The 16737-nt window shown below is 39.7% G+C and overlaps 1 protein-coding gene across 3 annotated transcripts; it reads left to right on the top strand.

Annotated features, from left to right (window-relative positions):
• The first annotated feature begins 12818 nt into the window (after nucleotides 1–12818).
• LOC148035334 (uncharacterized) lies at nucleotides 12819–16490 on the top strand. Of its 3 annotated transcripts, none has more exons than XM_087680650.1 (8): nucleotides 12819–13012; nucleotides 13165–13290; nucleotides 13619–13932; nucleotides 14531–14860; nucleotides 15108–15269; nucleotides 15367–15641; nucleotides 15948–16056; nucleotides 16195–16490. In XM_087680650.1, exons 2-8 carry the CDS (start codon nucleotides 13167–13169, stop codon nucleotides 16354–16356), a joined length of 1476 nt encoding a protein of 491 aa, XP_087536776.1. In that variant the 5' UTR covers nucleotides 12819–13012; nucleotides 13165–13166; the 3' UTR covers nucleotides 16357–16490. The 3 variants fall into 3 exon arrangements, with proteins under 3 accessions (XP_087536776.1, XP_087536775.1, XP_087536774.1); XM_087680648.1 differs by having other exon boundaries at nucleotides 12822–12962; XM_087680649.1 differs by having other exon boundaries at nucleotides 12819–13290.
• Nucleotides 16491–16737: the final 247 nt, after the last annotated feature.

Genomic DNA, 16737 nt, shown 5'->3' with positions numbered 1-16737 from the left:
AGGAGGAGGTAGCACAAAGCATGTCAATAAAACCATCTGTTCGCCTCCAAGTCCAATCTCTCTTTTGCTTTACCATGCCTGGATACACAAGCCTTCCGTGCCTTTCCAAAGCATTCAACACACCTAAGGTATACCCTTAACAATATATGTATGTATATATATATATATATATATATATATATATCTGTCTCTCTACTACTAGTACTACCACCACCTCTCTCTCTCTCTCTCTCTCTCTCTCTCTCTCTTTCTCTCTCTCTCTCTTCTACTACTTGGTGCGTAGATCGGACGCTGTATGCTCGCGTAGTGATTGCCGGAAGGTCCCCAAGAACAATGAGCTCTACTTTTTGCACAAGTTCCAAGGTAAAAAGCATGAACGACAAGAGCAAGAGACCAATTGGGTGCAATCTCCCCCCATGCCTTGTGTAAGCGCTTCACAAAGCATGTATTTTTATGTATATTCATCTTCAAGCTCAATAATAGCCCAATTTACAAAAATATATCAAGCTTTTAGCTTTTGAGTTTGCTTTCACAAAAATAGAAATAAAGCAAATGGACGGTGCCCAAAGAGTCTAGCACGCCCAATACAATGTCCAAATAGAAATAACATAACCGTGCGCAAGGGCGCATACAAAATAATAATAAATAATCGATGCCTCAATAGACATGACAAAATATAGGCGTGGCACCTATCAAAATATAATCCATAGATCGAATACTCGCTATCCTCCAATGCTTTCCTCTGCCACTGCTGCTATCTCTACACATCAACTGAAGCATTCACAATCGTTAGTAAAATAATACAATTAAACCGACAAAAGTGAATACCTAGCAGTCTTCAGCTACATAAATAAATCAACAGGTTAGAAATAAATCCTAACCTTAATTTATTATGAGTGCGCACTCTAAACTCATAAACGTTTATTAATTTAATATGCATTTTGTGGAATCACCCGCTATGGAATCACCCATGTACACACTAAATTAATGAAACGCCCGAAAAGGACAGGCGTCTCCATCAACTTCTCGCACAAAGAATCCACTTTGTGTATGAGCCCCGGTCAACAAAGTTTACGGAATCCACCGTAAAACCTCACGGAATCCACCGTGGCACGGAATCCACCGTGAAATATGCCTCCTGGCATCATACCCCCGGGGTGGGATAGCAATTGACCTCAATTCCTATTAGCTCAATGTGGAGCTAACAGAGTGGGGAAAGCATTTAAGTCTCTAGCGTGCATCCATTGTGCTTTCTCTACAGGATGGTTCTTAAATTTAACTAGATATTTAGAATACCTTCGGCCAGTTCTAGTGGTCAAAAAGTCAGTGTCTATAATAGCTTCTGGTTCAAGTATTTCAGTCTCTTCCTCTAATAAAGGTGGGTTTTCATAAACAGGGTGTACATGTAATTGGCCTCTAAATGGTCTCAATAAACTAACGTGAAATATGTTGTGAATTTTCCAATGAGGTGGTAATTCTAACTTGAATGCATTATCATTAATTTTATGAATGATCCTAAATGGTCCATAGAATCTAGGGGCTAATTTGACAACTGGATGTCTATCTACACTTTGCAGTCTACGTTTTTCTATTCTCAGCCAAACATAATCATCAACTTTGAAATTCATTGCTTGTCTTTTCTTGTTGGCTTGTTTGGTATATGATTGCTGGGCTTTAGCAATCATATCTTTAACTCATCAAAAATAGTGTTATGCATACTAGCAATATCATCAGCACTCTGAATTCTATTTGACAAAGATGCAACAGGTGTAGATAATCTATATCCATAAATGACTTCAAACGGTGCTTTCTTTGTAGATGTGTGTGGTGTATTGTTATATGCAAACTGTAATAAATGCAAATGTGTGTTCCATGTCTGTGGTTTAGAGATAGTATATGCACGTAAAAGATCTAGAATTGTGCTATTAGTGGCTTCTGTTTGTCCATTAGTTTCTGGATGAAATGCAGATGAGAAATCAATCTTTGTGCCTAGGTTAGCAAACAGAGTAATCCAAAAGTTGTTACAAAATCTAGAATCACGATCTAAAATAATAATTTTCGGCAATCCATGGTTAGTAAAAACAGTTTTCAAAAACAATTGTGCTGCCTGTGATGCTGTTAAAGTTTTCTTACATGGAATGAAATATGCTTGTTTACTAAATCTATCTACAACTATCCAAATCATATCATGGTTAGATTTAGTGTTAGGTAAACCAGTAATGAAATCCATAGAATTTTGTTCCCAAGGTTTAGATGGAATAGACAAAGGCATAAGTAATCCATACTGTTTTCCATGATGTCTCTTAACTCTTTGACAAATCAAACATTCAGAAACAAAGTTAGATACATCAGCATCCATATGTGGCCAATAAAAATCTTCAGTTAACGTACGTAAGGTAGATATGATACCTCTATGACCTTGGTATGGGGGACAATGAATTTCATTCAAAACAAAAGATCGGAATGGAATTGTAACACACAATCTCTTTTCATAAAACATAAATCCATCATTATATGACAATGAATCAATAGGAATGAAATTATTTTGAACTAATTTATTCCAATCAGCATGAAAAGTAATATCCTGATGATATGTATCTTTCATAGCAATCAAAGAATCAAAAGATATGACAGAAATATTATGAATGGCAGGTCTTCTACTCAATGCATCAGCCACTACATTTTCTTTTCCAGGTTGGTATTGAATAATAGGATGAAAACTTTGAATAAAGGAGGCCCATTTGATATGACGGTCAGAGATTTGGGGTTGGCTAAGTAAATGTCTAATACTTTGCTGATCGGTCTTAATCATAAATTCTAAACCCATTAAGTAGTGTTTCCACTGTCTTAATGCTTGTACAACTGCTAATAGTTCTTTGTCATATGTAGAATATTTCAGCTCAGAGGGTTTCAACTTACAACTAGAATAGGCTATAGGATGATTGTCTTGCATAAGTACAGCTCCTATTCCTGATCCACTAGCATCGGTCACTACTAGAAAGAATGGTCTATTAAAATCAGGCAACTGTAGAACAGGGGCATGGGTTAATGCATGTTTCAGTAAGTCAAAGGATTTCTGTTGATTTTCGGTCCATTGATAAACAATTCCTTTCTTCAGAAGTTTGGTTAATGGTAAAGCAAGTAATGAAAAATTACGTACAAACTTCCTATAGAAACTAGCAAGACCAAGGAATGACCGTAACTCATGCACGTTTTTAGGTACAGGTAAATTCAATATTGCATCAATTTTCTTAGGATCAACTTTAATTCCATCAGATGATACAATATGACCTAAATACTCAATTTCTGTTTTAAAGAATTCACTCTTTTCAGGATTTGCATACAGTTGATTTTCTTTCAATAACTGAAAAACCAATTACAAATGCTCATAATGTTCTTTCTCATTTTGACTAAACACCAAAATATCATCAAAGAAGACATTTACACAATACTGATATTTCAGAAATATATGGTTCATCATTCTACTAAACGTAGCAGGTGCATTAGTCAATCCAAATGGCATGACTAAAAATTCGTAATGACCAAACTGTGTTCTAAATGCAGTCTTGAATATGTCAGACTTATCTAGTCTCACCTAATGATAACCAGACTTAAGGTCTATTTTACTAAATATAGCAGATCCTTGCAGTTTGTCCATAAGGTCATCAACTCTAGGAATGGGATACCTATTCTTTACAGTGATCTTATTTAAAGCTCGATAGTCAATGTACATACGATAAGTATTATTCTTTTTCTTGACTAACAGAACAGGTGCACCGAATGGAGAACTGCTAGGTTGAATCAATCCTCTATTTAGTAATTCTTTAACTTGACTTTGGATTTCTTTTTGCTCTATCTGGTTGTGCCTATATGGTGCTTTGCAAGGTGGTTGTGTGCCAGGGATCAAATCTATCTTATGGTCTTCTAGACATGAAGGAGGTAAACCAGGTGGTAGGTCTTCTGCAAAACAGTCCTTAAAATATGCAAGAAATTCTTTATGCCTAGGGTGCATATGACTTTCTTTTACTTGCAATTCATTCACCCAAATGAGATAGGATTTACTACTCTTGCGTAATGCACGTTTAGCTTGAGTATGCGAAAGCAATGGAAAAACATTAGATGCATGCATACCATATAATGTAATAGATTTTCCTTGAAAATTAATATTCATTGAGTGTGTGGAATAATCTATATCTGGGTTATGCTCGTGATGCCAAGGCATACCTAAAATAATGTCACTCGACTGTAATGGAACAACTAGAAAATTTCTTCTTTCAGTGTACTGACCAATTTGAATCTCTAAGTCTTGCACTTCCTATGTACCATTATACCTAGTGCCTAAAAATGCAGCTTTTATGCGATAATGCGTAGGTACAGTGTGTAACTTCAGTTCTTTTACCAATTTTGCTAAAATAAAATCATGAGTACTACCGTCATCATGCAAAATAGTCTTTTCCTTTCCATGCACCAAACATTTCATAGTCAATAAAGAATGTGGAGTAGGCATACCTGGTAAAGTATCGGAAGTAGTAGTAGTGTCGTCCTCATCTTCAGTGAAGTCAGGCATATCTTCATTTTCGTCTTCGTCCATTGCTCCAAGGTAGTTGATATGAGCTGGTGGCTTCTTTGAATGACAATTTACTGCTAGATGTCCAGGCTGGTGGCATTTATAGCATACTATTGGCTTGGCTTTGGTTACATTGTTTGCAATAGCAGGAAGTCGAGGTACATTAGGATTTGGCTGTGGAATAGGCTTAGGATTTTGATTGACATTGGATGGTAATGCAGGTGGTTTTGCCCAATTTTTACGGAAAGATGATGAAGAGAAACGACCTGGATTAAATCTTCTAAAATTGGAATTGAATTGTTTAGATCCATAGTTACCATTGGCTTGGAATTGCTGTGGACGTCTGTCTCTACCTCTAGCTTATCTTCAGTGTCGTGAGCTAGTGAAATGGCGTCTTCAAGGGTAGCAGGCTTGAACATGTTAACTTCAGCGTAGTAATGCCCAAGGAGTCCAGACATATACTTGCGCTTGTGTGTCGCTTCTGTTATGTCTTCAAGCATGCGTAGCTGGAGTAGTGCATTCCAAAAACGCTCTGTATACTGAGGAATAGGCTCACGATCCCGTTGCTGGAGAAGATCCCATTGCTTAATAGCTTTCTCATGAAATTGTGGTGGAAGGAAATTCTGCATGAACTTCTTCTTGAAATCTTCCCAAGTATCAAGACAATCTATGCTCTTGCGTACTACAGTCCACCAAAGAGATGCTCTGTCTACCAAATGATTAGTAACACACTTGATTTTATCTTTTTCTGCATAGGTTTCCTCATGGAAATAGTCGTCAAACTGACTAATGAATGCTAGAACAGTTTTTCCTTCTCGTATGCCATTGAAAGTACGGAATTTGAAACTTCTTTTACTTATCTTTGATTCCTTGCGGATGGTTTGAGCTTCAAGAGTTGCGTCAATGGTACGTCGAATCAGATCTTCAGCTTGAGGTTCTTCTTTGTCGGTAGACGCTCTTTGTAAATTTGCCAGTTGTGCTTGCAATGCTTGCCTAGCCCTTCGTTCTTCTTCCAATTGCATCATGATTAAGTCCAGCTTTTGCTCCATTGTAGGCTCAGGTAGGTCGCCTTCAGCCATAAGATTATCCATATGTGGTTCCGTCATCCTGTAAAACTAAAAAGACCTTTCTCACTCAAAATCTAGTTAGCGGGATGAGCGTAGCTCAAGTTCGGGGTTACAAGGCTTATGTGTTTTTGGGTATAGCTTTCTCAATCTTCGGAAAATCTGCGATTTATCCTTCTTCGTATGCTGAAAATACTTCAGCAAACCTGCGTATGGGTAGAGTACCTTCCAATGAACAACTTTGCAGTTTGGAGTTTCTGCGCAGGAACAGCCCTTCTAGGAGTTTTGAGCACAAGTCAGTTCTGACTCCAGTTGACTAGTCTGACTTGCAGAGTTGCAGACTTATGTGACTTGTAGAGTTGCAGACTTGCAGAACTTATTCGATTTACGGAACTTGCAGAACTTGATCAGAAAATACTTGCAGAACTTGACTTCTATGGTGTGACCTGGAGTTTATGACTTGCAGAGATGACTTGTCTTACTTGTCTTAGCTTGATTGATTAAGCTTAGGACTTAATCAATTAGAAACGGCGCAGATCGTGGGGGGGGGGCCGTTTTTGAGCCGTCGCGAAAATCACGGAGGTCCTCTGAGGCGTCACGAATCAACTTTGAAGCTTAAAGCTTCACTTAAGGTCTCTAAGCTTTAAAGCTTAAAGCTTGAAAGATGGGAAATTGATGACTTATCTCTCTGGTTGTCCACGACTTGATGAAGGAGTTGAAGGAGTGGTCCTCCGCCTGTATAGCCCGGTCCTTCGCGATCTAATGACAGAAATAGGGGTTCTTGATCGCCAGAAGTCTGCCTGTATCGACGGTTCGCGATGAGATTGACCATAGAGCCCGATCGTTCTAGGAGCTCCGCCTTCGCACGAGATGGGTAGCGATTGGAAGCTCTTGAACTCAACTCCGCTCTGATACCACTGGTGCGTAGATCGGACGCTGTATGCTCGTGTAGTGGTTGCCGGAAGGTCCCCAAGAACAATGAACTCTACTTTTTGCACAAGTTACAAGGTAAAAAGCATGAACGACAAGAGCAAGAGACCAATTGGGTGCAATCTCCCCCCATGCCTTGTGTGAGCGCTTCACAAAGCATGTATTTTTATGTATATTCATCTTCAAGCTCAATAATAGCCCAATTTACAAAAATATATCAAGCTTTTAGCTTTTAAGTTTGCTTTCACAAAAATAGAAATAAAGCTAATGGACGGTGCCCAAAGAGTCTGGCACGCCCAATACAATGTCCAAATAGAAATAACATAACCATGCGCAAGGGCGCATACAAAATAATAATAAATAATCGATGCCTCAATAGACATGACAAAATATAGGCGTGGTGCCTATCAAAATATAATCCATAGATCGAATACTCGCTATCCTCCAATGCTTTCCTCCGCCCCCACTGCTGCTATCTCTACACATCAACTGAAGCATTCACAATCGTTAGTAAAATAATACAATTAAACCGACAAAAGTGAATACCTAGCAGTCTTCAGCTACATAAATAAATCAACTGGTTAGAAATAAATCCTAACCTTAATTTATTACGAGTGCGCACTCTAAACTCATAAACATTTATTAATATAATATGCATTTTGCGGAATCACCCGCTATGGAATCACCCATGTACACACTAAATTAATGAAACGCCCGAAAAGGACAGGCGTCCCCATCAACTTCTCGCACAAAGAATCCACTTTGTGTATGAGCCCCGGTCAACAAAGTTTACGGAATCCACCGTAAAACCTCACGGAATCCACCGTGAAATATGCCTCCTGGTATCACTACTACTACTACTACCATACCACTACCACCACTACCACCACCATCACCATCACCACCACCACTACTACTACTACTACTACTAATCGCCTTCCTGAAGCGTCAAACACACCCAAGGTCCACCTTTAACAAAACCTCTCTCTCTCTCTCTCTCTCTCTCTCTCTCTACTACTACTACTACTACTACTACTACTACTGCTGCTGCTGCTGCTGCTGCTGCTGCTGCTGCTGCTACTTGCCTTCCCGAAGCTTCGAACACACCCAAGATGCACCTTTTAAAAAACCTCTCTCTCTCTCTCTCTCTCTCTTTACTACTACTAATACTCGCCTTCTCGAACACACCAAAGGTGTACCTTTAACAAAACCTCTCTCTCTCTCTCTCTCTCTCTCTACTACCACCACCACCACCACCACTACTACTACTCGCCTTCCCGAAGCATTGAACACACCCAATGTTCACCTTTAGCAAAACATCTCTACTACTACTACTACTACTACTACTACTACTACTACTACTACTACTACTACTACTACTACTACTACTACTACTACTACTACTACTACTACTACTACTACTACAAACAAGAAAAGAATAAAGTAAAGAATAAGATCTTACCCTCTCTTTGTTTTTTATCCATTTATTCTCCTCCCTCCCTCTCTTTTTCTTTATTATGTTTTATGTTTATTTCATCTCTCTCTCGTTCCTTCTTTCTTTTTCTCTCTTTCTCTCCCTCTCTCATTTCCTCTCTTTCTCTCTCAGTACACATCATTTTTAACAAAAACAAGCAAAAGAAAAGGAGAAAAAACAAAAACAAACCAAGAGGGAGCAATACACTCACCGCCGCAAAGGCCGAAGGATGGATTCGGTGGCTCCTCTTCATGACAGCGGCTCCTCTTTGCCCTTCGTGCACTTTCTCCTCTTCTTCACAAACGGCGGCATCGGCAGTAAAAAGTTGTCCTCCATCTTTCTCTCTTTCTCTTCCTCTCTCTCTCAAACGCACGATGCAGTTCGCTCCCTCTTTCGCTCTTTTGCACAAAATGCCGTACTCGGGTTTCGGCCCGCTTTTTTTCGTCTGAGTATCGTCGCTATTTGTATCACAAATAGTGAGTCAAATAGCGACGCCGCTAATTTGCATCGGAAATGTCCGTCGCTATTCTCCTATATCCGTGTAGTGTGTCACCTATGGGAGAAAGTAGTTCAAAACTTGATTATCACTATTCACCTTGAAGTGGTTGCATTAACAATAATGGTACAATTTCTTGATGGCATGGAGTATTGCTAGCATTTCTTATTCATACACATGAAGGATCCTTTCTTTCTCTGCAAGCTTCCTACTCTCATATGCAATCATTCCATGATCTGGTCCCAAAACAGCCCTAATTCCATAACCACTTTTATGTGCACAAATTGTAAAGTTTTTAGTGAAATCTAGGTAGATCAATATAGGTGCTAAAACAAGTAGTGTGTTCAGCTTATCAAAGCTCTTCTCCACTATAGCATCCCAAAAGAATGTCTCTTTCTTTCACAGGTCAATAAGGGGTGTTGCCACATGTGTATAATTCACTACAAGGGAATGGGGCAATAGCGACGGTCATTTGCAACACAAAAACGTGGCGTCACTAAAAGCATCGCTATTAGCGTCACCATATGAGTCGCTATTAGAATTTGTGACACATATAGCAGCACTAATGGCGATGCTTTCAGCAACGTATATAGAGACGCACATAGCAATGCCGGTTTGAGAAAAAAGTTTCAAAAACACGAGGTGTGACATTTACCGAGAAAACATTTATGAGAAAGAATGAAAGAGAGAGCGAGAGAGCTTAACCCTTTGAGAGGGAGAGGGAGAGAGAGAGGGGGGGGAGCTCGTCACCGTTGCCGCCACTATACAAGAAGAAGAAAGAGAAGTGTGCAAGGGAGAAGGAATCAAAGGTGTGAAGAGAAGGTACAAAGGGTTTCATCTCCAAGCCTTTGAGGTAGGTACGTTGCCTCTTCTTGCTTTGTTTTTGTATTCTCTTCTTTTCTTTTTTTGTTTTTCTTTGCAAAGATATGCATGGAAAGAGAGGGAGGGAGGGAGGGAGAAGAAGGAAGGGAGAGGAATAGAGAAAGAGGAATAGAGAAAGAGGGAGAGAAAGGGAAGAAAGGAAACAAAGAGAAAGAGGAAGAGAGAAATTAGGATGAAGGGAGGGAGAGAGGATGATGACTAAGAGAAACAATGAGGGAGAGAGGGGGAGAAACAAAGAGAGAGGAAACAAAGAAAGGAAAATAGAGAGAGAAAGGGAGGGAGAGAGAAATAGAGAGAGGGAGAGGGAAGGAAGAGAGAAGGAGGAGGTAGAAAAGAAGGGTGAGGTAAAGAGAGCAAGAAGAGTGAAAAGAAGAGAGAAATAATAAGATTGATTTGAGTGGCATACGTCGATGATAAAGACAATGGGAATGTGTGGACACACTTGTTTGCTCATTTCATGAGCCCCATTAGCTACTTGCATATGCAAGGAAGTCTCCATTTCTTGAGGAAACAACTTTAACCCTTCAAGCCTATTTGAAATTTCCAAAACTATGAGTGCTCTTGGTATCTATAAGAATGTGAGCAACCTAAATGTGTTATCCCCTTTACATCATCTTCATGCATACATATGAAATGGAGCACAACTTTGGAGAATATTGCTCATTTCAAAAATCATCCAAGTAATAGCCACCACTGGGGTTGAAGGGAAAGCCATTCATGGGATCATAGAACTCTTCATTGATGTCCACTTCATTTACATTTGTTTCTTCACAAATAGGACCATCCTCTATTTGAAATGCATTCTTGTCATGTGTCTCTTCTTTCAATTATCATGCTTACCCTAGCATTCTTTACCTTGCATTTCGGCTTATGATTGGAAGTCCACTTCTCTCCATAATTAAAGTACAACCCCTTAGTAAACATTTCTTTCAACTTGTCATTTGGAATGTGCTTTCCTAGAGCATTATTTGTTGAAATTTTGGCACCAAAAATTTCCCTATTTTGCTCGGCATTAGGCCTCAAATTTGAACCTTGTTTTGATGCATAGGCTATAGGAAATGTTGGTGCTTGGCATATGTATTTTATGGCCTTCTATCTTGCCTAATTCCTTTCTTTAGCTATCCAAAAGATGGTCTAGTCCTCATAGGCTGATTATGCTAATTTGTACCCCTTGTTTTAGGTTGAAAGCTCTTATACTTTTGACTATACCTCTTTGCATATTGAATTGTAGCATGGATTGGAGTGGATTGAATAGCTCCAACTCCAGATGAGGGGGTGGGGTCAAGTCCAAAGCTACATTTGATGATTTTAGCTCCATAAAAAATGCCATCCATATACATAGATAAGTTGAGAAATTGGCTAGAATAAAATTCCGAACTGATTGGCGTCGTTGTTGAAGAGAATACCAACACCAACACCATTTCTCCCTTTTCAAGAGTAAAATAAAGACCTCAATAATTACTTTCTTTAAGGATTCTTGTGCCAAGAAAACTTGCCCAATCTTTGCCATGTATCTCCACCATGTACGAGCATATCCTTTTACATAAAGGGTTGCATAACAAACCTTTGCCTCCGCATGTGGCTACAAGGTGAAATATATCTCTAATTTATCAAATCATTTCTCTAATTTTGTAGGTGATGTATTATCACCCTTAAAATTAGGGATGTTGATATTTTCTTTTTATTCTTTATTATTTCTTTGTATTCTTTATCATAATGATGTTGTCCATTCATGACTAGTTGTACATTATTGTGCATCCCTATAGATGGTGGTCTATGTAGATCACTATTCCAAGATCCTTGTCTTAGGAGGCTACCCAAAAGAATCGTTCATCCCACCATATTGTTGAAAGTGGTTACGGGGGTTTCCTTAAACTTGGGGATGACCCATAGGAGTGATTATTTAGGGTTTTTGTTGTCCATACGAATTAGTTCTTCCATTTGCATAATTGTTACCAAAAGAATGTTGTTTCCTTAAAGAATGGTGAGCTCCACTAGATTGACAATGTGCAGATCTTCTCTTCAAATCATTGGGTTGTGCAGGTCCATACAAGGATTTGTAAAAAGGGTCATATCCATGGTAGTTTTCTTATTGCCTTGGATTCACATGTACTCCTTCAAACTAATCATGTGCTTTAGAGTTGATTGGCTCTTTTTGCTTATACTTAGACTGGTAAGGTTGATTATATTCTCTTGCTTTTGAAGGCTCTCCAACTTCAAAATTCACACCATTTTGTTGGTTGGTAATCCTAGGAATGGGATTGTCATGGATAGGAGAACCTTGTGCATTAGGGGATGCTATAAGAATAATCTTAGTAAAGCAATAAGCTTTTCAAGTTTGGTATCTAGACCCATGCTTAATTGGAATTCAAGAACCTTGTCAAGTTTGGTGTTTAGACTCATACTTAAATGTTGAATGCCATCCTTCATGCCATTAGAAAATTATTAATAGTTATTAGAATTGAGAGATGCATGAGTGACATTGATCTCTTCAACCTCATTAGCTTCAAGTACCTTAAAAGCATTCATCACACTCATCTCCCTTTCTTCAAGCTCTTGATTCATAGCTTCTTAAGTAGGATCATGACCATTATGGTATGCCTTACCTCTTCTTGAATGGTATCCAAGATTGGATCTTTCTTTTTATTTTTCACCATAGTGATCTATGTTGTTTAACAACCTATAGTCAATAGTTTCTCAATATCTTTTGAATCCAATGCCCAAATGATGGAGTGGCTTTATGGTTGAAAATCTCACTCATAACTAAGTAATTAAACTATTGTCATCCTACTTACTCTAACGACAAGGATGAAGTCTCTTACTCAAGGAATGAAGAGAAGGGTTAGTGAGGAGGGGCCAAGCCTCGAATGCTGAGGGGACTCAAGGGTAGCAAGTATGGTAGACTATATGGAACAAAAATAGGACATGGGAGGATTGGTAGGATAGAGAGAGAGAGAGAGAGAGAGAGAGAGAGAGAGAGAGAGAGTATCTTTAAATTGTGTTATTTTACATAATTTAGTTGCAAGCCTTCGAATAGTGTAGCCATAAGTAGAGGTACTCATCCCCATTTTTGCCATTTACTATCCTTACTTTCCCATACTTCCAAGTTTCAACTCTTAGAGTATTCTATTCTCTCAAGGTTACATTTTCCCCCTCAAATTGAGTTGAGCTTAACCGATGGTTAAAACATGCTACCAATAAGCTTACACAATGGCTGAAATGCAAATATAGGAATTCAAACTTCATATGGGCTTACCAAGTGCTTGAAATGTAAGTTTAGGTTTCTCCTTCAAAATGAGCTTACCCAAGGGGTGAAATGGAAGCTTTAGTTTTTTCCTATTTAAATCAAATGAGCTTTAGACCCAGTGGCTGGGTGGGTGACCTTTCAATAGTGCAAAGCCTTAGATGGTTAACCATGTGGCGACTCCTGGCTTAGCTTGAATGGAAGGGGGGCACGTGGTACTTGTTTCATCGTGGGTTTCTCTCGTCTTCCCACCACCTCGACAACAATGCAAACAACAAGCTCTTCTATCTTGGTTTGTTGCATGGGTCTGTGTCTTCGGTCATCAAGCCCACAAGGAGAGCGAGAGAGAGAGAGTGTGCGTCTCTGTCTCTGTGTTTTTTTTTTTGTTTGTTTTGACTTTCCATTGCATCAGTGCGGCACAAAAAACCTCAGCCTGCACACAGAACCGTGGCTGATCTCTCCACTTTGCGCCTTCTTCGTTGCACCCTAACAAGCTCTGTGAAGCAGGGATGGACACCGCACCGGCTGCCAATGGTGCGGCTATCTCGCAGAAGTACGCCATGTATGTGAACAACCAGCCTACCGACAGTGGCGAGTTCTTGGACGTTACAGACAAATTCACAGGCAAAATTGGTATGCCCTTGGTCTAGTAATTTCCTGCATAACTGATGTATCAACACAATCCAGCCATGATTATTTTGAATCAAGTAAACATAGCCTTGATTTCAGAAAAAATTAGTCAGGTTATCAGCATAAATTATGTTGTGCGAACTTCTAGTAGTACTCTTTTGAATCAAGCAAATTTTGATCCAATCAAAATTAACACAACATTTCTATCTGTGAATGATTTTATAATCTGGATGCAATTGTCTAGATCATCATACATTCGTTCTCTCTCCTTGTCTTTTGTTGTGGCTACAATGGAGATAATCTAAGATTCCTTTGTTATTAAAAATTGCAGCTACCAAGGTTGCTCTTGCCTCCTCGAATGACATCGAGAAGGCCATTGATGGTGCTGTACGGGCCGCCCCTTCCATGGCCCAGCTGGGCTCCTTTGAGAGGAAAGCTGTGCTTGAACAGGTGGTTAGCCAGCTCCAGAAGAGAGCAGAGGAGCTGGCCCATATCATCACTACAGAATCTGGGAAGCCCATCAAGGATGCCAGAAGCGAGGTGCAGAGATCTATAGACACTTTCAAAGTTGCTGCAGAGGAAGCAACCCGCATCTATGGTGAATACCTGCCTTTTGACATATCTGCTCGAAACAAAGGTCTCCAGGTTAGTAGGAATAATGCTATAAAAATAGTTGCTTCAGGGTAATTTAAATAAAATTCATAAGACCCCTGTCTAGTGGAATTCACAATGCAATACATTAGTGAAATTGGTGAAATTTCGTGGCTCCAATGATATGTGAGATTTACAACACCATTGAGATCTGTAAAATCCATCTTTAAGTTATGCAGTACTGGAAAATCCACAAGATGTATTGGTAGGCCTCATGTCTGATATAATGTAAGAGTCTCAGTGAAGTTTTAAAATGGTTGTGCAAGTTGATGAGCTCACTTTGATGTGAATTTTGTTCAGAAAATGTTTCAAAATAGGCACCTTGCTTCAGATTTTCACCAAGTGTGTTCAAATTGACAAACTACATGATGAATTATAAGCTTAGTATTCATGTGTGACAACAACCATGTGGCCCATTGCTCTGCAGTTGTTGCTACAAATGATTATTGTCTTTCCGAGCATGCTTGACCTAATGTAACCACAATTCGTAAAGAAATAGACTTGGAAATGCATGTGATTTAACAGGTATCCTGTTGTTGCTTTGACCTCAAGAACTACCCATGATTCTGTTCGTATGATCAAACTCGTGCAGGGTATTGTGCGGAAATTTCCCATCGGTCCTGTATCCATGGTTAGTCCTTGGAACTTCCCCTTGAACCTAGTGGCTCACAAGGTAGCCCCTGCACTAGCAGTAGGCTGCCCATTTGTGCTAAAGCCTAGCAGTCGCACGCCCTTGTCTGCGCTGATTGTGGGCCAGATCTTAGCCGAGTGTGGGATCCTGCCAAGGGGAGCCTTTTCCATTCTACCTTGCTCACGGCAGGATGCAGACAAGTTCATGGTTGATGATCGCTTCAAGCTTCTGACATTCACCGGTTCTGGCACCTCTGGCTGGGACATGAAGGCTAGAGCAGGGAAGAAGAAGGTAAATTTTCTACTACAGTCTTGGATTGTGAGTTGGATTCAATGCAAAGGAACATTGTTGCTGTGGCCTTATTGCGCTCTGGAGGACTTGGGTGTGCTCTGTTTAGATTTCCACTGGGCCATTCAGCACATTGGGCTTGCATGTTGGGTGTTCAGGTCTTTACAAGGCCATGCAGCCTCCTTAGCCTCAGACTTCTAATCATGAGTAGTAATTCAAATGGTACACATGTCAAATTTTGTTATGGCAGGTAGTGATGGAGCTTGGAGGCAATGCTCCTTGCATAGTGGAGGATCTAGTACCAGATTTGCAAACCACTGTCCAAAAACTAGTTTTTGGAGGGTTTTACCAGAGTGGCCAGTCATGCATTCACATGCAGCGCTTGTATGTGAGACAAGAATTATATGATGAGGTGTGGGCACTGGTTCTATGTTGACTGGCTGTGAGGCATTAACAGCCATTGTAATACATAATTGTCCATTCACAACTTGAATTTCGGATACATGCAGGTGAAGGATGCATTGGTGAATGCTATCAGGAAGCTGAAGATAGGTGATCCACATGAGGATGATACCTACATTGGTCCCCTGATATCAGAGTCCACAGCAGAGTTCGTTGACAATCTTATACAGGATGCAGTGAAGCAAGGTGGCAAGGTCTTGGTTGGAGGGAAAAGATTGAAGGGTTCCTTTGTTGAGCCTACTCTTCTTGAGAATGTGCCCATAGATGCTGATGCTAGAAGAGAGGAAATTTTCGGTCCAGTTGTCTTGATATATCCTTACAAGTAAGTTCAAGTCATGTCTCACTCAATAGGTCTCCATCATGTCTGAAGCAAATGTGATATGCATATATATGCTCTGCGGGCCCACAGCTTACACAGGGTTCATGCTCATATTTGATGGGCCCATTCAGAGTTTCTGGTCATTGTTATATTATTATGGCTCTTCCTGAGGATCAACAGTGTGTCACGCAGGAGTGGTGCCACTCGGGGAAAAAAAAGACACAGAGAACCAACATTGCAAATCATTACCAACAATGGGAAATGTCAGAACTCTGTTGTATTTTCTTGTAATTCCTTCCTTTTATGCAGGGATTTCAAAGAGGCTGTGGCTGAAGCAAACAGCACCCATTATGGATTGCAAGCTGGGGTGTTCACAAATGATGTGAACAAAGCCTTCTATGCATTTGAACAAATGCAAGTAAGAGCTTTAACACCATCTCACATTCTATTTTTCACAGTAGTAGTAATTTTACTGCAATGTAAGTATTTTAAGCAAAGTGCAAGAGGTGTCTTCTCCCTTCAGTAATATATATGAGTGTTCTTTGTGAACATGTAGGTGGGAGGTGTTGTGCTAAATGATTCACCTAGTGTGCGTGTAGACAGTCAGCCCTACGGTGGTCTAAAGGACTCTGGGCTCCAACGAGAAGGGGTGAAGTATGCCATGGAAGATATGCTTGAAACACGAGTGCTTGTGATGAGAAATGTTGGCTCCATATAAATGGTCACCCTCTCTCTCTCTCTCCAAGAAGCACCTGTGAGAAATGTTGAGTGCATGATCACTTTCTAACAAATGAAATCTCCTTTTTATATGATATGAGGTGTTGTAAATATACACAAGCTTATAATGGAACATAAAGCTCTAATGAATTGTCATTTTTTTGAACCAACAATTGAGTAAGTCAATGACAATTACTCATGGCATTTCAAGTGAGAACATTAATAACCAAAGTAGTAACATTAATAAATGGTCCTCTTTGAACCAACTATTATGAAAAATTATGGGATTAGTAACATTAATGATCAAAGCAATCATTAGGTGGTTGGAAGTATCGAGGTCATTCACTTGTGCATGCATGCACTCGTACACAGATCTTAGTAG

Source organism: Lygodium microphyllum, chromosome 6 (assembly GCF_053477565.2).
Source record: "Lygodium microphyllum isolate KBCC chromosome 6, Lygodium_microphyllum_v1.1.10, whole genome shotgun sequence".
Lineage (NCBI taxonomy): Eukaryota > Viridiplantae > Streptophyta > Polypodiopsida > Schizaeales > Lygodiaceae > Lygodium > Lygodium microphyllum.
Note: the sequence above shows the minus strand (reverse complement) of the source record. Positions and strands in the feature narration are given on the sequence as shown.